General features: G+C 39.0%; 1 protein-coding gene across 1 annotated transcript in view; it reads right to left on the reverse strand.

The window, feature by feature from the left end:
* The window catches only part of Lrp2 (LDL receptor related protein 2), a 192,866-nt gene that overhangs the window by 78,757 nt on the left and 91,741 nt on the right, over window positions 1–22,368 (reverse strand). The window contains exons 23-32 of the mRNA XM_048811966.1: window positions 21,390–21,767; window positions 19,986–20,234; window positions 18,201–18,412; window positions 17,101–17,285; window positions 15,882–16,110; window positions 14,866–15,043; window positions 13,237–13,365; window positions 8,723–8,889; window positions 7,632–7,775; window positions 3,485–3,594 (exon numbers count right to left, since the gene is read on the reverse strand). Coding sequence (XP_048667923.1) covers window positions 3,485–3,594; window positions 7,632–7,775; window positions 8,723–8,889; window positions 13,237–13,365; window positions 14,866–15,043; window positions 15,882–16,110; window positions 17,101–17,285; window positions 18,201–18,412; window positions 19,986–20,234; window positions 21,390–21,767 — 1,981 coding nt within the window. The remainder of the gene's footprint in view (window positions 1–3,484; window positions 3,595–7,631; window positions 7,776–8,722; window positions 8,890–13,236; window positions 13,366–14,865; window positions 15,044–15,881; window positions 16,111–17,100; window positions 17,286–18,200; window positions 18,413–19,985; window positions 20,235–21,389; window positions 21,768–22,368) is intronic.

Genomic DNA, 22,368 nt, shown 5'->3' on the forward strand with positions numbered 1-22,368 from the left:
GGGGGGGGGGGGGCAGAGGCTTTAAAATTGGTGTCCAAAACAGGAGGCTAGGATCTTCCATTGGTGGCTAAACCTTTAGCTTGTATGACAGGTGGGAAGCTGATGACAAGCAGACTACATCAATTGCAAATCCCTCTTCAGAGAATCACATAAAACCCAGTACACTGGGAAGGCCAAAGTCTGTATAAAAAATTGCCAAGTATATCCCTGCTCACTGATCAAACCTCTCAATTCTCTTCCACATCACCATCTACCACAAGACCAGCTACTATCTTGATCTGATTTCTATTATGAAAAAATGATAAGCTTTGCAGGGTACAGTGGCACATGCCTATCATCCAGCAGGTGGGGAGGCTGAGGCAGTTCAAAGCCAGCCTCAGCAACTTAGTGATATCCTGTCTCTAAATAAAATTTAAAAAAGGATTGGGAATGTGGCTCAATGGTTAAGTGTCCCCAGATTCAATCTCCAGTACCCCCGCCCCCGCAAAAGAAAAGTTTTGAAATTCAATGCAAAATACAAGAGAATGCATAAAACATTCCTGTGAAAGTAGAATACCATTAGCATGCTCACATCAGGGAGTATCTATGACTTTCTTCTCTTCATATTTCACAGTGAAACCAATGAACTATATTCGCTATGTTCACATACAGCATTACCACATCTGAGATATATGAAAATTCATTACAATATTTGAAGGGCTGCTTTCCATTTTCACTGACAACATGATTTTTTTAAATCCAAGTTTTAATCCTCTTTTTACCTCATCTCCTGCTACAGCCTCAAGATGTAATCTTTCTACACCTTTTCTCAAAGAACTCAAGGCCTTTAATGCAAATAGTCTTTTTTTATATATCCACCATCCAATCAATATACTCATCTCATTGACTTCTCTTCAGCTCTAGGTTTCTCTGCCTCTAAGTTCACAAACTTGAAATTCTCTGCTTTGGCTAAACTCTGCCATCCCTTCCATGCTCCAGTTTTACTTTTCCTGTTAAACTTGTTCTTTGACCTTAAACTGCCTGAACTCCCAAATCTTCTGTCCTTCTGCATCCAGACCTCATTGTAGCCATTTTGATATTACTCTTATTTATCTCTTGAACTCACATTGTTTCTATCTTGCTAATTTCTAACTCCTAGTTCCTGTTTTTCCCTCTTCTCTCCCATTTCAGGCTACCAAAAGTTTGCTGAACATAGCACAGAGTAGTAGAATGAGGATTCTCATCCCTCCCTGACTTTATGTCAAGTTCCCCATACTGTCCCTAACAAGTCATTCCTATTCTTCATAAATTCCTGTTTCCTTCCCCCTTAACTTTCACTCTCAATTATGTCTTAATCAGTGAACTTTTGTCTACTCCCACAAATATGCTCAGGCTCCCCTGGTCCAAAAACAAGTTTCCTGTTATATCTGAACTACAAGTTTATCTTTCCCTAATTCTTCAATACAAAACTCATAAGAGAGTAGTCTAACACTAACATTTTTACCCTTTCTATCTTGATTGAACATCCTCTCCCAGATGTCACCAGGGACTCTATAATTGCCTCAACCATTTATTAGTGATCATCCATAGTGATATTTTTCTGTAGCAAAAGATCAATGACACTGACCATAACTTTCTCAAGGCTGTTTCTTTACTGAGCATCCAAAACACAGACACAAGTCTCTGTCCTGTTTCTCTTCCCACTTCTGAAGAATCTAAGCCTTTCTAATTCCTTCCCAACCCAACTGCTGTTCTATGCTACTTCAACATGATCTCGCTTTTCTATCCCTTTGCTCTGGACTTTAATCCCTTCCATCATGGGTGATTCCTCCAAAGCCAACTCTGCCTATTAAATCCTATGGCTGCTTTAAGACCCAGGCCAAATGACCTGGATTATTGATATTTATACACAGGCTTTATCCTTCTTATTAAGCTATAAATTCTTGACATTGCAGATTATGACTTTATTCATCCTTGTGTCTGCTCCCTAACACCCCACTTTGGCCCCCTGGCAGAGACTGCTTCTGCTTGCTAAAATAAATGTCTTCCTTTTCTTTCTGGATAAAAAACTAGACTCATTTCCTTCCTAACAGGCAGCTATGGTCAAGTGACTGAATTCTAGTTGAAGGAATGTGAGCTAAGTGATGTTCACTCCCAGCACATTCCTGAATGTTCTTTTCTTTGCTACTCTAAAGATATTGACACTCAAAATGACCTTGGAAACCTCCTCCTGAAGACAGTAAAGCCCCCATCAGCCGGGTCCCCTGAAGTTATACAGAATAACTTCCTCCCATCCTCTGCCCAAGCTCTGGTGCCCACATAGAAAACCAATAAATTATTTCCTCTGAACCATTACATATTTTGGCACTTATGCGCTTCTACAGTTAACCTGTCTTAACTAATACACTACCCGGCAATAGGTATACAATATATAAATTTCATATGAATAAAAAAAAATGAATAATTGGACTCAGGTTTCAAGAATGGAACTTCAAATCAAGGAGGTCCTTCTTCTAGGAAGGATAACTGAAAACTAGGACCAGCCAGCAAGCATAGAATGAAATTTTTACTTTGATGGATTGAATTTAGTTAGTATAACATCCTTATTTGAGCACTAATACAAACTACTGCTTTAGTTCCCTTCCAGGGCTAAGAATCTGATGACCTCCAAATAGAAAGTCAAAATCCACTTGGAATGAAATGACTACTTCTTTAAAAACAAAAAATGAATGCTCATATTCTACAACTTGTTATTTCTGGTTTATAATACAAAAAAAATGAAGAAACAAAATTAATAACTGATTAAACTGACTGGAATACTAGTCTATATCCAATAAGACCTGGTCTCCTGGAGTCCCTGTGGCCAGCCTCTCTCCACCCCAGTCCCGACCAATCTTTCTACCACACAGATTCAATCCTTTCACTACCACAAAATTCTCTACTGGCTCCCGATTACTTAAAAGAATAAAATCCAATCCACAGCATAACATTAAAGCCCCCCCACACACACAATTTGTCTCCAAATGACCTTAGCGGCTACATCTCCATTGTGGTCAACTGCCCCCTACTCTAAGCTTCTGGTTTAGCCCCTCCCACAATCATGCTAAATCCCATCATGCTCCTTTGCCTTGCCCACCCTCTGGCCTCACCTACCACTCCCCAGATGCAACCCACTCTCCACCTACAGGAAGCCTCTCATCCTTCAAGGTCTGCTGCCAATGACCTTAGTTCCCTTAGAGCTTTCAGTGTTCATTCAAAGTCAGAATGCATTGTAAGTCTTATAATTCTACTTTTCAATTCCTAAAGTTCTTGATTTGGAATTAACTTTCAGTCCAGTGTTATTAATTTGAAGAACACAGAACAAAGTATAAATTATATTCTTCACATTAAATACAGCTCAAAGCTATTTCTCTTCCTCACTGAGATCTATAGTTTTCAAATGTTGACATAGGAAATCAGAAAATGCCCTAAGGAACATGTTGTTATGAACATGTGAGCAACTCACCCACGTGCAGGATCAACAGTTATGCCTATTGGAACACCTACTCCAAGAGCTGTGCCATCATTGGTGATCAGTGTTTTTCTGTATCTGGTGTCTCCCCGGAGTGTCAACACCTAAAAAAAAGTCACTTATTAGAACTGAATTTCATTCTGGAAAACAAACACAGTTGAAATGAAGAACTTACACAAGAAATGCTAAAGTGTGATTAGGGATGAATGAGAAACAATTGCTAGAGATGTGGGTGATCTCTAATCATATTTGAGGGCTTCAATAAATCAGTCCAATAGGAAATTAAGAGTTTCAAGAAAGGCAAAATCACCTTCCAAATTCTTATTTTCAATGCACCCAAAATTTTAGGAGAAGGAACTAAGATGGATGAGAGAGATTCAAATGGATAAACATACAGAACCACTGCCTAGAGAGATTGCAGAATGCCTTCAGAAGCAGCGGAGAGAATCCCCTAGAAGACATAGGAGCCTCACAGCTTCCTGTGCCCCAGTGACAGAGCCATGGCATTAAGGGGCCCATGACTGCAAACAGTTACTCAAAGCAGTCCAAATCCACTCAGAGTTCAGAGAATTCTGTTTCAAATCAATAGCCTGAGTTAAAACACAAATCTTTGCCCTGCCAGGTCCTGACCAAATGACCTGAGGCAAGAAATCCACCTCTGAATATAGTTCCTTCACCAGTAAAATGTGGATTTTAACAGCAACTTCAGGCTAGAATTCACAGGACTAAAAGATAATTAATATAGGGAAAGCACTCAGACCGGTGCACAGCATGACTGTGTTTAATACATGTCTCCTATTTTTGATTGGTCCATTTATGGGTCACTTGCTATGTGCTAGGCATTAAACTATTAATTATCATATTCCCATCCTCACAAATAAGTTTGTGAGAGAGATACTACTATTATTATGCTCATATTATGGATGATGAGAAAGAGAACTGCAGAATGAAATTGACCAATTGTGCTATGTACATGAATGAACATGAATTCCATCTTTATGGCTATCTATAAAGCACCAATTAAAAGTCAATCAATAAATAGAAAAAAGACCAGTAGAGTAGAGGAAGGGGAGCAGGGAGAGGGAGGAGGGGAGGGAAAGAGGAAGTACTGGGGTCTGAAATGAAACAAATTATACTCCATGCATGTCTGAGTAAATCAAAATGAACCTCACGACTATGTATAATTATAATCACTAATAAAAACAGTTGTTAAAAGGAGGCCTAGGGAGGTTTAGTGGCTTTCCCAAAGCCACCATTTTAGTTATTATTGTTGTAATCATAATGTTAACAAGACATGCTAGAAACACGGATTATCAGACTAGCAGCATATTTCTTAGGGGAATGCAGCTATTTTAATATGCATCTGAGACCATTGGAGAGACATCTAGTAAGGAATTAGAAAATACCTGTTGACTTGCATCAGGGCTTTCTACAAAACTGCCTTGAAGTACAAATAGATTATTTGTATGCCTGCTTCTCTCCCTCCCCTCTCCCCCACCACACACACACACACACACACACACACACACACACACCCTCTTCTCTCCCTTATTTTCTCTCAGTTTCTCTCTCTCTCCTATCTCGTGTCTTTTGCTCCCGCTTGGACTAAGATAAGTTTCCTCTTTCCAGTCTGCCTCTCTCTCCTTTTCCTAGGCCTAAGGATCTCTTTGGTTTAAAATCAAGTTCCTCTCTGTTTTCCAGACTGCATCTCTCACCGCCATTCTGAGGGCTTCACTTTTCAGCTAAAAGCTCTTCAGTCCTTTAGTGCATAGACACACAGCTACCCCTAGTGGAGAACAATTTCTTCAACCTTTCTTTTCTATTGTCAAGCTGGAATTAAATGGCAATTACCAATGCTGAAATAGCATACAAATAATAAGTGAACACTAGTCCAGTTTTCTTAACTAATATAACATTCACCTGAAAGAATTGTTTAAATTTATATCACTTAAGAAGAAAAAATACAATAAAAGCATTAAAAGGACCATTTTCCCTTGGATCTTTATTCTCTTTTGGACCTTCTACATACATTGATAATTTGAGGGAAATGGCACTCTATATTCACAAAATGCCATAAAATACTTTTACTTATGGAGCCATTACCTCATTTCACAGATAAGGAAATGGAGGCACAAAGAAGTTAAGTAATGTGTCCAAGGCCAAACAGCTCTTTCCCTGGGCTACAAGGCACTGGGCACTATTACAAACTTTAGGTTTATGTGGCTGAAGTGGCCTTAACAAGACCCACACAACACACTCAGTTATTCTCCAGTGGACAACCTTTTCATTATACCTAACTAATGCAGAAGACTTGTTCCCTGCTTTGGAAGAAATTCCAGGTTAAAAGACAAGAACCCCATTTATGACATGGTGGCACACATCTATAATCCCAGTGGCTCAGGAGGCTGAGACAGGAGGATCACAGGTTCAAAGCCAGCCTCAGCAACAGCAAGGCACTAAGTAACTCAGTGAGACCCTGTCTCTAAGTAAAATACAAAAATGGGGCTGGGGATGTGGCTCAGTGGGGAGTGCCCCTGTGTTCAATCCCAAGCACACACACACAAAAAAAATACAAAACACATTTACCAAGTAAGGAACAAAAAGAGCATAATAATCGTCATTTGGGATTAAGACAGCTTTGCACCGATTGGCCTCCAGGGAAATATGAGTTTTTATTGAGGGTCTTAGGCAGTCCATTTTACCCCTGTTTAAATAAGAAGATGATCGTTTTTAGTTGAGATTGTGAAAAACACTTTCTGCCACTGCATTAGAAAGGCCTGGATTTCTGGAGCTGTGGCTTGTAAGAATGCAAAGGCAGACGGCCACCCAGCTGACCATCCAAGGCAACTTTTCCACTTTTGTGAACCTCAGTTTTTTCTGTAAAAAACAAAAGGCTTGAACCAGAGAGTCTCCAGGGGCATTTCGTGTTAAGTGAACGGCTGCATGTCCACCTGCCCTTGGGCATGCCATGAGGAGTAAATGAGATGGCGTCTGGGAAAGACTTTGTGAACTAGGAAGCACTGTTCCAGCTTGAGCCCCACCTGGCCAATCTATTCTAATTTGTCACCAGGCTGTTGTGCACTTTCCTCCTCTCCAGCATCTATCTTCAAATGCTCCAAAGAGCAGCCCCCTTACCAGCTGGTACCCACCCAGAGCAGTGGACAGTCACTCTGCAGGACCCTGCTAAACTCAGAAAACCCTCCCTCTGCCTTAGGAAGTTTCACTTTCAAAATTATCATGAATTAATAATCCTGTACATGTTGTGTCCTTGTCCTGGAGCAGAGACACATAATATCAGTCAAGTTACCTTGGATTTAACTTACTTCACGTGATTTCAAACTTGCAACCCATCTAAAATTTCTTCTGGGAATTGGAGTAAAAAGAACACTTATTTCAAAGAAGACAGTATCAAAGGAATTAGAATCAAGTTTCTACTTTCTGTTTCACTGCTAGGAAAATTGTATTGGAGCCAAAGAGAGATTCCCATCTAAGAATAGTGGTAACTTATAAATTCGGTTGAGAACTCAAATAGCATTAAAGATTAGATGACAAAAAAAAAAAAAAGGCGAAATTTTCCTTCCTACCCTAATCTTCTCTTTTTGCTAAATTTCTTATTCAATTTTCATTTATCTTCTTACATATTATTTTTACAAATTACCTAATATCCTTTCATAGGAACACGGTAGTATCAGTAATTATAAGGAAATAAAACAGAACAGTAGAAAGTTCCAATAACTTATTTTTAAGGTAGTTTTCCTCCTTGGTTTCAGAGAGTTTGATGTTTAGTAACAATACTTCTCTGTGTTTGCTTCTTATTTGGGGGGGAGGGAGTTGGGAGAAGGGTACCAGGGATTGAACCCATGGGCACTCGGCCACTGAGCCACATCCCCATCCCTTTTTTGTATTTTATTTAGAGACAGGGTCTCACTGGAGCTACTTAGTGCCTTGCTTTTTGCTGAGACTGGCTTTGAACTCGTGATCCTCCTGTCTCAACCTCCTGAGCCACTGGGATTACAGGCATGCACCACTGCGCCCAGCTCCTGTTTGTTTCTTATTTAAAAATAATTTCAAAATTCATGTGAGACCATTTCTGAGAATCAATTGGACAAGGATTCAAAACCTATTATTATGGAATCATTACCTCGATGGACTGACTTCCAGGAGTTGTGTAATAAATATTTCTTGATAACCAATCTAAGGCCAAGCTCATCGAGTCCCCCAGCTGAGACAGAGGAGAGAACAGCGTCCTATTGGTGCCATCTGTCTTCACTCTGTGAATTTCACCCTGGGAAGAAAGACAACAGAGGTGAGCTGTATGGAGACCACATCAGGAGCCTTCCCCTACAGGAGCCAGGTTGGCTGTTGGGTTTCTTTAACTTTCCTCACATGGTGGGGGCAAAGACTCAGGGCTCACTGTGGGTCATGCTAATGCCAGCAATCTTTCAAAGACACTGATATTTTAAGTGTGTCACAAGAATACACAGGCTTACCATTCAGGTTACCTCAGGTATGGCCTACAGAGATATATCTTAGTGACTACAGGTATAAGAGTCATAAAATAACTCAAGTCTCAGATGTGGACCAGAAGCCAGGAACATATTTGACATCAAACACAGTGATCTTCCTCCCCTCCTCCTTTCTATTCTCCTTGTCCTTTCCCCATTCTTGCAGGTTGCTTTCATAAGGAAACGGGGACCAAGCAGAAGGGTAGTGGAGTGGGCATTCTTACCCTGGAGCAAAGATCCTGATCAAAGGCTCCTGCAACCCCATCAAGAGCTTTCCTGGAATTCCCTTAGGAAACCACTGCTTTTGTCTTGAGTTATGATCATTTTTATATTCATCTAATCTACAATCTCAAAGCCCCTCTAGGGCAAGCTTTGTGACTACGGTTTCCCAGCAGGTGCTCTATAGTTAGGTCATTCAGTGTCAGGCAAGTTGTAAGCACTTAGTAAATGTTCGCTGAATCAATAATTAATACCCCAAAGCTTCTATTTGCTTAATACTTTAAAGCTAAAGAGTTTTGTTGTTGTTGTTGTTGTTTTAATCTTTACTCCAAACCAAGTTCACATTAAGACCCATCCCTAAATCAAAAAAAAAAAAAACCAAAAACTTGGTGACAAATTAATTTCTGGACCATTTCCTTTTTATCCATCCACAGAAGTCTGTTTATAAGAAGGCATCAGCATAGTTGGGCTCTTCCAGATGAAGTTACACATGTTAATCAAAACTTACTGGATTCTCAACCCAATAGATGAATTGTTCTGAGTCATCAAATTCAACTTCAAAACCATTGTGTATGCCGGCTATGGGAACCATAGCATCGTTGCTCTTCACCTCAGGATTAAGGGAAATGCCAAAAATCACATGGTTTCTTACAGTTATTAAGAAAGGTTGGTCATCTGTGAAAAGAACAGGATATCTGTCAAAATTATATTTAACGATTCCCAGTCCTTCACCTTACTCTTCATTAATTCCTCACTCACACTGATGAGCCATCAGTGTTGGATAAACATCACAGTTAGAAAGTTCTTCCCTTCCGACACACAAACAAACCTCACTAGTTCCAGAAACTCAGGCAAAGGGGAGTTGGGCTTGGAAAAAGAAAAAGGAAATAATGCGAAAGTAAACACTGGTAAATGGCAGCTTACGAGCTTCAAGCATGTTCAAAAAATAAAATATTACAAAATGTCACCTAGGACTCGTTACTCTAATAAATAAATTTATAATAATAAATATAATAATAGTTGACTACTATCTGCCTTCCTCACGAGATTCCCACTGCCAAAGAGTGATTGTGTTTGATTTTTTTCACTGTTGTGTACCCAGAACCTGGCATACAATAGTTGCCCAATAAATATCTGCAGTAAATATTTATGGTCAGAAATGACTACATAACTGAATAAATGTATGAATGAATATGCAAATAGTGTCTTTGAAAGTTCTCAAAAATGCAAATATCTCCATAATATTTGAATTAAACCATTAGTCACTTAGGCTCTTGAACAGATAGTAAAAATTCATTTTTCAAAAATAATTTAATACTTTTATACTGGTTATTGCTCCATCATCAAATAATCAATATTAATAAAATTCAAGAATTCCTCTCTCAGAAAAGGAGAAACTTTTAGAACATAAGTTTCTAAAAGCATAAGATGTTTCACATATTAAGAGAAAGTATAAAATGATTAATCATTGCATAACTCTCAAGAGATAAAAATGATATTTTCATTATTTTGATCATCCAGGAAGCTTTACATGATCAGCAGGATTTTCTTGACACTTTTTCTTAATTTATTTTTGACAGTTCATTAACTTTTCCTTGTTCTTACCATTTTTATTACTGGGAAATAACTCTTCATTTACTAACCTAGTACAAATTTAAATTTGATTTAATGTAAATCATGCAACTGTTAATGCTTCGCTTTTATAAACATCTAGTGTTTAGTATAACAACATCTTGCAAAGTTGTGTTCAGCTGAGGCAAATGAAACTTGCAGGAACTATGTCACTGCTGCAGGGAACAATGTAATAAAAGATGGGCCATTAACACCCAAACCCTTGTCTCCACTGCTCCACATTCCACAGTCATTGCTTCCGAACAACTGCAATTGCCAAAATACGCCCTCCAATATGTTGAGATGGGGCACATTATATGTGTCACACAGCATGCATCAGGTAAATATAATTTCACTTAATTTATCTCCCTGAAGCCTCATAATTCTGTGTTACAGTTATCTCCCCCAGCTTGCAAATGAAGATCAAAAAAATTAAGCAATTTAGCCAAGGTCACAGACCAAAAATATATCTTCTCCATCACTAGATCACTATACTGCAAAAAGCGCAGGCCAGGTACTAAATATTGACTATCAAATGAAAAATGAGGGTTATAAGTTTCAGACATACCTTGAAATTATGAGATACTATTTAATGATGTATTGATTACATATTATAAATGCTCATTTGTTCAGTAAGAAAAAAACATTTCTTAATTTGATAGTAAAATTTTAAACTTCACCCATTCAAAACCTGATCCTGTTTTTTGTTTGTTTTTTTGATGGGTAATCTTCCTCTTGCTTAACTAGAGTAATCTTCAACCAAAGCCTGATTCAAGGCCTGGAAGACGGGGGTTCTCATCCATCAAATGTACTCCTTCCTGACTCTTCCCTTGAGCCTCACCCAGTTCTAGTCCTTCCTCATCCATTACTTCTTCCTGGGGATCTTCCCAGGGTCTTTCTGTGATTGCTGCTGGTGTATCTGAGGTTTACCTCCAATGAACACTGTGAGCAGAAAAACCACAACTGGGATATCAGTTAACAGTGCACTGGCTGAAAGTGCAAAAGCCAGGGTGAGGGAAGGTGCCAGAGCAGCACCTGAGAAGAAGCCACCAGTGAGGCACAGGTGGCATGGACAGGAGGGGGCACATGAAAAGTGTTCAGTGGAGAAGAAAAAAGAAGTTACACTGTACAGCTACCTAAGGGGCAAATGGGTGAAAAACAGGACTGGGGAAGGGAGCAAAAAAGAATATTCAACATTTACTGAGGGCCACCATATGCCACAAAGTACCATCAGCAATGGGCAGACATGCACAAATCAGCCAGAGGCTTGACCCTCAAGAACTTAGCACCTAGCGTTCAAGACTAGGCCCGTGGGTCCTGATAGCTTCCTATGATATGGAAGGAGCAGATGCAGAAGGATAGACCGTAGAGGGCTCAGGAAAGGTGAGAGCTAAGCTGTACTCAGTCACAGGTCTCAAGTCATCTGAAATTGAAGATCATCTGCTCCTGTCTATTTTTCATATCATGATCCCATTATGGTTAGTGACAGCAGAGGAGTGAAGGGACCATAGTCAGAATGGAAGTTAATGGTGACATTAAATGGTGACGTTTGTGATCCTCAAATAAACGTCCTCCTTTAGTCACAAACTGATGGGCCCTGCAGCCTCTCTTGGAGTAGAAGGAGTGTATTCTTCTCATTTTGCACAGAATACTGAAGCAAGTGCCCCGGGCCTCTCAGACTGAATGGAGTTGAGGATATTAAGGGTTTCTGGACTGAGTTTTATTTTATTTAATTTGGGCATTGTGGGGAACATATTTTCTAAATAAAAAGAATAAAAATTAAAAACTTCTGACACTTCTCATTTTAAAATTTAATAATACAAAATTTGGGGGGAAAAAAAGAAATCTCTCAGAATCCCCCATCTAACTGTAACCACTACTGGTGCTTATATGTTTTCTTCCAGATATTTTAATGCATGTTTTTAAAAGGTGATCTTAGACAATATCAGTGTTTTCTTGTAAGAGTACCACTCAAGCACTTCCAAAGCTATTCCAGACACTTAGTCAACACTATTTAAGACTATAAAATAATTAAATCAAGTAAAATGTTTTCATCTACATATGTTAAATCTTCTAAACATCTTACTTAGCATATGTTGACAGTCAAGTTCCCCAACTCGAGCTCAGAAACCAAGTGTGAAGTATGAGAAAGTTCCACATCAGCAAAATCCACCCACGGGAACAACACGAGTGGAGCCATTTGTGAAACAACAAGAGGCACTATTTAGAATTAACATTCATCAATCACCATGAGGTCGTAATATTGATTACACCAATCCCCAATGCACAGTTAAAAACCTTTATGTAGTGAAAGAATGCTTTGTATCCAAAATGTCTATAGCCCAGATTAATCTTCTCCTGAAAGACTCTGAGGACACACTAAATTAAACAATGTCAACAAGGATTAGGAGCATAATAAGTCTCTGTAGAAAAATGGCAAATGCCAGTCCCTTTTGTAAGCATTACCAATAATTAAAAATCTTTCATCATGAAGGTATCATTGTATAATGTCACATACTGATGGAATTTGATTTTCAGTAAGCCCACACCTACCTGCACAGTCTATAAACACTATAAATTTCCTGGACACAATATAAATTTTCCATTTGAAATCTGAATTTTACTCTAGATTCTGATTCTGTTATCTCTTCATTTAGGAGTAGGTTATCATTAACCATTTTATTTGTATTTGTCTCTAGCAATTTTTGTCAGTATCAAAACACATTTACTCCTCTTTAATCAGAAATGAAAAGAAACAAGTTTAAAATGACTTTTCATATTTTTAAGCAATGGAGACTAATCTTTAAAGAGTTTATAATACACAAGTATATAATCCTGAAGAAATCTCTTTTCTTTCTTTCGTATTCCGTAAAGTACTTAAATAACCCTCCACATACTCTTCAATCAACCCAGTAAAATAACACTATGATGAAATGAAGATTAAATTGTTCCAACAATCACTTATAATATTTCACCAAGAGACAGCTGCCATTTTTGAAGAATCAGATAGTACTAAAGGTACTGAAATTGGGGTCAGAAGACCCAGACCACAACATGGACTATTGGTTATAAAATAAAATTGAGACAATGGACCTGAAAATGAAGCCAGATACAAATGAACTTCCAGTTATCATACTTGGTCAGAAAGTCTAACTATAGTCAAGTGTGAGAAAATAGGAGGTTAAAAACTGTTTAATCATATGCATACATAACATTAGTTTCATATACAGAAACTGTATTACAGCGGAGGTGTTCATTGAAATCCCACCACACAGCACACACTCCGCGGACACCTGCGCTATCAAAGGGAACACGGCACATGCTCAATCCCAAGTGGGCTTGGAGCTTCCAAGGTCTGGCACAAACTGTGACCAGCTCCATCTTCACAGCATAATAAAGGGCATACTGTACCTTTCACGCAATTCACAGAATCCCGGGAGAGATTCCACCCCGAAGGACAAGCACAGGAGTAAAACTTAGGCCCCTGTGAGGAAAGCAGGCACAGGTGGCTGCAGGGGGCAGAGGCACACATATTCACAGCTGTAGGAGAAAAGAGAAGTAGGCATCAGAGAATGGAGTGGCTCCCACATCACAGTGCACAGGGTCCTGCTCTCATTTTCCCCCCAGAGGCTCCCTGCTTGTGGAGACATGAGTACCTCTCCTGTCTCATCTTGTTTTATTTTCTCTAAATGACTTTACCCTTCCTTAACACCTTGCTTTCAACATAAAATTCGGAAGAGGAACAAGAGGGAGGAGGGACTTATGATCCATCACAGATGGATCCAGTCTATAACCGGAATATGAACCCACAGCCACTAAGTCGTCTGAACTTGGTAATAGAAATATGATGCTAAATAATATGTGTCTTTGCAGGACCTACAAGAGAACCTTCTGCAGCAAATGAAACCAGACTGTGTGTTTGCTATGTGACCTTGACATTTACTTGGGATTGTCCAAGATTGGGTTAGATAATAATCTTTTGTGTTTCTACTGATGACATGTTTTGTCTGAAAAGAGGAACCCTGTGTGTATCCCAAGCTGAAAAGCTGTTTCCTAGATGCTATCTGTTCATGTTAAAATTAGATTATTAATCTAATTCATTCATTCCCCCAAAGAATGCCAAGCATTCACTATATACCAAACACTATTCTCAGCACTGGGACTATTGTAAACATGGAGTATATATTCTACTAAAGAGAGACAGAACTAAACTCATAAATTGCTTGGGGCTAGGGGTTAAAATGTGAAGGTAATGAGCAAAAGAATTATGAGTGGCTATTTTACATAAGGTGATCGAGGATGGCTGCTCTGAGAAAGTTATATTTAAGCAGACTCCTAAATGACATGAAGAAGCAACTCCTGCAGAGACCTGGAAGACAGCAGTTCCAGGCAGAATAAAGAGCTGGTGCAGAAATTCAGAGGCGGGAACTGGCCTGGGGTGCTTTTGAATACGCTGTAGTCCAGAGTGGAGAGAGGAAGTGGGCAAAGGGGGCAGGCAAGAGGAGGGGCTGGATTCTGAAGTGAGATGAGAAGCCCCAGGAAGGCTTCAAGGATAGAGTATGTTAAGATTGACTTATTTCCCCTTCCCTCCAGAAAGAACCCTGCCAAGGCCAAATGTTGAAATCACCCAGCCACCATCACCACTTGCTTGAGAGTGGCTTGGGGTAACCACAGCAGAGCATCAGGGACACATGGGGCCAGAATAAGCAAGTGTTCACAACAAGCTGCTTTAAAACACTGAGGGTTGCGGATAAGAGGACTGAGGTGCTATCTGGTCTCTGTTTGCAATTGTCCAATGAGGACACTGAGTCTCAGAGAAAAGCCAACAGAGGCAGTACCCGCTTGCAGAAGAAAATGACACAATCCAGATGTGCCCTTTTTCCTGTCAAGGTTTGACTTTGCCAGGGTCAATAAAAGTAAGAGCAATAAAAGAACTGGGGAAAGCATGAAAAGAAAAGGAAAATGTGTCGCCTAAACACGTGAGTCTGCCACAGTCAGCATTCCCAGAAGAAGCAGTTTCCACACACTACTCCCACTTACAATCTGGTTGTTTTGCAGGATGAACCGCGACGATCCCCAGGGGCCGGAAGATATTATACATTATAATTGACTGGTTTCCCCCATGCCATTTGTTGGCCTGAACGACATTGCGAGTAGCACGGTCAGTCCAGTACACGGATTCTTCAAAGAGGGTCAGGGTGTAGGGATGCCGCAGTACCTGAGAAGCAGAACCGGACCATGGGACCTCACCCAACAACAAAGGCCAACTGGACTAAGTAGCAAAGGATGTCTGCTCAGGAAGCCGCTTTCCCTTAGCATTGGAGTGTTCAATAAAGACACAGGAAAGTAATGGCACAAGAGACAAGCAAAAAAATACATCACTTGTCCCAAATCCTACTGTACCACTGGAACTATTTCCAGATACATGCATCTACTCTGATAATGACATTGGGCATCCATTTTAAAAATGAAAACAAAACTGAAACACAGAAAGTAAGGGGCTGTCTGGATCACCAACTAGTCAGAGGTTAGATGTGACCAGCCAGGGGTTCTCGTCCCCCACGGGACTCTCAGTGCTACTGCCACTCACTGACTCACATCAACTTGTCACAGTAGGGAGGCTTTCCCAGAGCTAGAAACAATGGGAATCTTAAATGAAACACAATATCAGCTCTTTGGAAAAATACTCCCTTTCTGAATTTCCCCATTTAAATTGTGTAAATAAGTAAATAATAGATTAGGATTTTAATTGAGAAATATAAATCCAGTTAAGGTATTGACTTCTGTTAAACATAATTTTTAAAAGCAACAGATCAGCATCTATAGGTCAACTAAATCATATGAGCTATTATTAATTCTCCCTGGAATGGCACAATCTGACAATGAACTGTTTACTTTTCTGTTAGTAATAAGGCCGGATTACCCCTTACTGCTGATATTCCCTGCATTGATGTGGTAATGCCTATAACTCAAAAATTAATTTTAGTTTTCTGGAGTCTGTTTTCTACCTAGCTGCTATCATAGTTTTAATTTGGTTTTCCTCACTACCAACTTACCAAATCACTGGCTACCACCTGCCTCCGATTTTGTCCATTATAATCACAAAAGTCTATGTAATCAAGATAGGCATCCATGAAGTAGAGCAGTCTGTTGGGGTAGTCAATAGTTAAGCCACAGGGCCAGTAAATCTTGTCTTGGACAATGACCGTGCGCAAGCTGCCGTCCATGCTAGCACGCTCGATGCGAGGGTGATGGCCCCAGTCGGACCAGAACATTAGATGGTCACTGTGAAAAGAAACTAGTTACCTATTAGAAGGCACATATTTCAACATGAAAAATAACTCATTTAAAATTACACAGCATCCTGCTCATGCTCTGCTTAAAATAAATCATCTCTAGTTCAGAATGCATGCGCAGAGTTTATTATTTCCTCTGAGTGTCACAAAGTAAAACTGTAATCATAATGTAATCACAAGCCATCTGGGTGTTTTTATAATGTTCATAAACCATGCCGTACATCATGACACGGAAATGTCTCAATGCCAAATCATGTTTGTGTACAATCCATAAATAGTTGGTCTAGAAAAATCCATCTGTCCTTGTTTGTCTACCCTGTCGTGTTTTAGATAAGAGAATCAATTTATTCCTCTTCAGAGATGCATCACAAATTTTACTGGTGTGTAATACTTTGTAATATATAGGAAGCCAGCATCACATTGAACACAAATTGCCTAATTCACCATCCTGCAGATAGGAATCTATAGAATCTAAGTAAATTCAAGGAAAGAAGCTTCAAAGATTTCTAAACACATGGGCAAATTTCTTTCTTCCTTTTATAACCAGCAGGCAAAATTTTTCTTTTTTATACAATTTAAAATGTTGTTCTAGTAAATAACATGAGATTCAAGCAGAAAAATTTGGCTTTCTTCTTTTGTGACCATAAGGTATCAAAGTCACAGCTAAGTGACCCATCTATGGAATATTATAGCATGTGTTTATTAGAAACTTAATTATATATTTATACAACAATCATTTCAACCATTGCACTGTCAAGCTCATAAGTCAGTGCCATCTTAAAGTGAACAACCAATTGCTCATATGTACTTTATGAGGAAGACTACTCAGATGAAAGAGGGCTGGTAATAACCAGTTGATGCCTACCATGCTAAAACAAGGGAGAATTTAATTCTGTGATATGCATATCAGCTACATCATGTTATCATTTCTGTCATTATATTCATGTAAAGAAAAAAATATATATATTTTGAGTCTTACTTCATTCTGGGGTCTAATGAAAGTCCCCTTGGATTTGTTACATTTTTGCTGATCAGTACCATCCTGTGGCTCCCATCAATTTTAGAGACTTCAATGGTTTCCAGAGCATAGTCTGTCCAGTAAAGATTCCGACCTATCCAATCTACCGCAATAGACTCAGTCATGCTGACGCCGCTGTCGTGCACCTAAAGACAAGTGAGTAAAGGAAATGTGTTAAAGAAAATGAACGCAAACACGGATGCTATACATGAAAATCTAGAATAAAGTATCTAATTTCTGCTACAGTAGCTTGATGGGCTTAGAAAAGTTTGGTCTTCCCATTAACTAACCAGGAAATCAATATTGCAAAAATATACAAGATTTCATAATTCTGAATATTCTAAGATAATTCTATTATTGAATTAGTGGGTAGTTTCATTCTGACTTCAAAATGGTTTTGCATTTACACAAAAGCTCTACCCATTTGCTAACTTGGCAACTTTATAATGTTTGGAGCTGGGGTTGTAGCTCAGTAGTGGAGCGCTTGCCTCACACGTGTGAGGCACTGGGTTCAACCCTCAGTACCACATAAAAATAAAATAAAATAAAAGCATGTGTCCATCTATAACTAAAAATTTTTTAAACATATATTCATATGCCAAGAGGAATATCTTCATTAAGTGCCAACATTTGCAAAATAAAATTCTGAGGGCCAGAGGAAACAACAATCAAAGGTGAAAAACTGAAACTGTAGGAGATGGATTAATAAAATGGAACTAAAAGAAAGCCAGGAAAAGCAACCCTTTGACTCTCCTGTCCTCTCCTCTCCTCTCATCCACAAAAGACTGCAAAAGGGACTTCAGAGTCTCCAGGTAAAGTCTTTAAATCACTGGACCTGGAATTCAGAATCATGGTGGGACCCTCAGACACCACACTCTTACTAAAATACCCACAGATTAGGAGCTAGGAACCTTTAGGCCTCTGAGTGTGATGTGCTTCAGAGGAATTATGAGAACACCCCAGGATCGGAGAGGCAGGGCCTCCTCTCACTAGTGAACAACAAGAAGTAGATTTAAGACGGGAGGACTAGGCAGGCAGAAGGTCCCCACAAATGTACTTACTACTCTCTTGTCTGTTCCATTTTGAAATGCACTCCAGGTTTTGCCCTGACTTGAGTCAGACCAAAAGATACGACCACTGACTGAATCAAAATCAAGAGCTACAATATGAGAACCATCCTGGATCAATGCATAGATATTGTGGAACTGGGAGGTGATATTGTCAGCAATAATTTTGTTCTGACTTGCCACCAGCAACAGCAGACTTTCGGATGCTGTCCAATAGAGAAGGGGAAAGGCAAAAATGTCAATGATTCTGGGAGAAAACTCAATTAAAGGGTCTCAAAACATTTCATATAATACTTTTGATAACAGAAGGAAGATGATTTTGAACTACAGTGATCAGGAGAGAAAAGCCCTGTAAGAATTATTTTAATATTTTTAACCTTAAGAGTTAACTGATTTTCATGAATATTTTAGGCTTTAAAATATCTTTCTTCCTTCAATACTATTTCAACAAGTATCTAAATACCCATCTGGAGTGAACTATACTTACGGTCCTCTTTGCATTGTGTTTATTTTTGTACTTTCTTCTCTGCTTTACTAGGCTGTCAGCTTTTTCACAGCAGGTATCATCTCTTAAACATTTTTGTTTTCCCTGAGGCATTTTGCTGCAGCAGAAGGTTCTAATTGTCTCCCATTATCTCCTCCCCAATTTCTCTCTTTAGTAATAAGACATGCCAAGTTTTAGCTTGGCACATAGCCACCCAGCTAGACAGAGTCTCTGAAATTTGAAGTGACCACATGACTAAGTTCTGGCCAACAGGATGTGAGTAGAATGACACAGGCCACAGCCTTAAAAGGAAGGTACTTGCCCTCCACTTAAGGCAAAGACTGGAGCAAAAGCATTGGATCCTAGACAGAATCCATGCCAGGTGTGGTGGCGCACACCTATGATCCCAGCGACTCAGGAGGCTGATGGAGGAGGATCACAGTTCAAAGCATCCTCAGCAGGTTAGAATAAAAATTAAAAGGGGTTGAGGATGTAAACCATGGTAAAGTAACCTCTGGGTTAAATCCTCAGTGCCAAAAATTAAAAATAAATCCTGGATGAAAGTCACAGAATAAAGATAACAGGCCAGCTCTATTCCCTAGACTGCCTACAGACTCCTACTTATTTTTTTAAAAAACTTTCATTTTGTTTTATAGTTCTTCATTTGGTGACTTTGGAAGCAGCTAAATCAATATTCTAATATACAGTATAGAAACTTAATGAGTACTGCTGAATTTATTAAGTCTTATGTAAAGATATATACATATCATTGGACTAGACAAAGGAAAGGGAAGGGAAGGGAGAGGCAATAGGAGGAAAGAGTAGAATGAACAGGATATAACTTTCCTATGTTCGATGTGAATACACAACCAGTGAAACCCCACATCACGTACAACCACAAGAATGGTATCTTAATTAAAATAAGTTACACTCTCTGTATGTATAATATGTCAAAATGCAGTCTACTATCATGTATATCTAAAAAGAACAAATTTTTAAAAGATGTTTAAGTATAATTTGTTTTAAAATATGTTTTAAAAATTTATATTTTATAAATAAAATGTTTTACAAATATTTAAATAATAAAAAAGATGATTTTCTACCTACAAATGTTTTAACCTCCATTTTCCAAAATACATTAAGACTTTGAGGTTGAAAGACATTATGTAAATCTTTCCAGGATTCAAGTTGGTCTGACTCCTAATTAACATTATCCAATGATTCTGCACAACACTAGATCCTAAGCTCTGGCACGTACAGGATGGAGTTAGCTCATTTATAAGTTCAATGATTACCTGTAACTTTGCAAGTCCTCCCGTCCTCTTCTAACATGTATTCTTTATCACAAGAGCACCGGAAAGAACCTCTCGTATTGTAACAGTGCTGGCTACAAAAGCCTGGAATGTCACATTCATCTATGTCCTCACAGGTTTTACTATCATTGGCAAGTTGATACCCCAATGGGCAGATGCATTTAGCCCCAAAAGGCCCTTGAATACACTCATGAGTACAACCACCATTGAAATGTGAGCAGGTGTCCTCATCTGGAATAAAGAAAGAGAATCACAAAGGGAAAAAGTCAGAAATCTTTCCTTGATGCTCTCTGATGTAATATTTGCCATCTAGATCCATTCCACCTTCAATGTGATGCCCAGATCAGAGCTAAGAACAACATTGACTTGGATGAACTCCACAGGCTATTCAGTGTCTGCTCTGATTTGCCTGAGGATTTACTATCCATTGGACTAGGACCACTTTCTCCACCACCAGCATAACTCCATTTAGTGCAATCAGAGAATCTTGGGGAGATATGGTTGTCATTGATAATGCATGCAAAGAACCATCACTTCACACTTGCTGCCTCTGAAATTCTTTTATCTATATAGAAACGCAACACAGGACTTAATATTTTAAAAGAAAAGGCTAGAAAATCTACGAAAACAAACAAATGGAAGGGTAAAGGTAACAGAATATTAGACATCACAGATCCACTAATACATTGTCATTCCTTACTCTCAGGGCCAAAACAGCAACATTGGAAGCCACCTAAAGACAACTCACATGCCTAGGGATACAAACCCCCTCTATTTCCATAAGAACTCTAACTTATTTATAAGAGTCATAACATAGAACATACACTAGCAGGGTAAGTCACAAAAATTAGAACATTTTCAGCACAAACACAACACATATGAAATCATAAAAATCTAAGATACTTCACAATCATACCTGGCTGCGGTTCATCTGAGAGTGAGCATTGATTAAATAGGAAAGAAAGAAAGGACAGAAATTAGGATCACATGCCAATCACAGCAAACACAAATCGCTGGACTTCATTTGTTTTGTGGCAAGTTCTGATTGAAATTAGAAAATACTGAAGTTAGAAAATTTCATGAGCACATTACCAACAGAATCAAATTTAATTTGACAGTCTAATGGCCTCACTTAGCCTCATTTTTCTAAATGGTGACATGAAAATAAGGAAAAACACATAGCCAAGTGCAAAGGTTTTAATGAGAAATATTATCCAGTGATGATTTATTTGAATTCAATTATGCTTATCCCTACACAGAGTTGAAGTCATAGAGAAACTAAAATCCCTTCCTGAAAGCTACATAGGGACTATGACAATGGCAAGGCACACCAGGCTACTGCTCAGAAGGAATTCACATCCAGTAAACTGTGGTTGGGAAACTTACTGCAAAGTGGGGACTCATCTGTCCCATTGGGGCAGTCAAGGATGTCATCACACAGTGCACTCAGATTCACACAGATGCTATAGCCAGGACACTCCCACTGCCAGCTAGGACAGTGAAAGGCCTCAGCAGGGCAGTCCTTCTCATCACTCATATCCCTGCAGTCATTGTCCCCGTCGCAGACCCACTCTTTGTAAATGCAGTTTCCGTTGTTACAGAGGAAATGAGACGGAGAGCAGGTTTTGGTGACGCAGCCTCGGTGCTCATCAGACCCTTGGGTGCAGTCTGGATGCCCATCACACTCCCAGGTGTCTGGAATGCAGGTACCATCTCCTTGGCACTGAAATTCATCTGAGTGGCACATACCAGGAGGCCTGGTTGCTAGGAGAAACACATGGGGAAAACGAGCTTGTGAATGCAATTTATAACCCCTTCAATAGCCAAGATTCACAGGGTGCTGCTTTGGATCAACATCGGGTAGAATAATAGCTATGACACAATTAGTACTAAAAGCTGAAATGCTAAAGGATCTTCTCCCACACTGTGGTACATAAAATATTTCTATGTGTCAGATTAGTGGATATGACAACAAAGTACAGGATGCACAATTTTTGAATAGAAGATGAGTACCTGAATCAAAAGAACATTCTGTTTCCTGCATTTATAATATTCATTCAGCTGCAGATTCAATAATATAATTTTTCCATCTCTCTATCAAAAAAAATCACCATATCTACTGTTATGTATATCTAAAGGGAACAAATTTTTAAAAATTTTTAAAATCACCATAGCATTTCAATAGAGCTTAAATAGCTATGGTTGCATTGAACTTTATATGCTTAATATCATATGTTTAAATGTTCTAATTTTCCTTCAAATGAACTCTATATCCAATGAAACCAGCACACATTAAGTAAACTTAAAAGCATTAAGTAAATGCTTGATTCTTTGCAAACTTTACACTATTTATCAAGCAATCTTT

The sequence above is a fragment of the Marmota marmota genome, unplaced genomic scaffold (genome assembly GCF_001458135.2).
Source record: "Marmota marmota marmota unplaced genomic scaffold, marMar, whole genome shotgun sequence".
Lineage (NCBI taxonomy): Eukaryota > Metazoa > Chordata > Mammalia > Rodentia > Sciuridae > Marmota > Marmota marmota.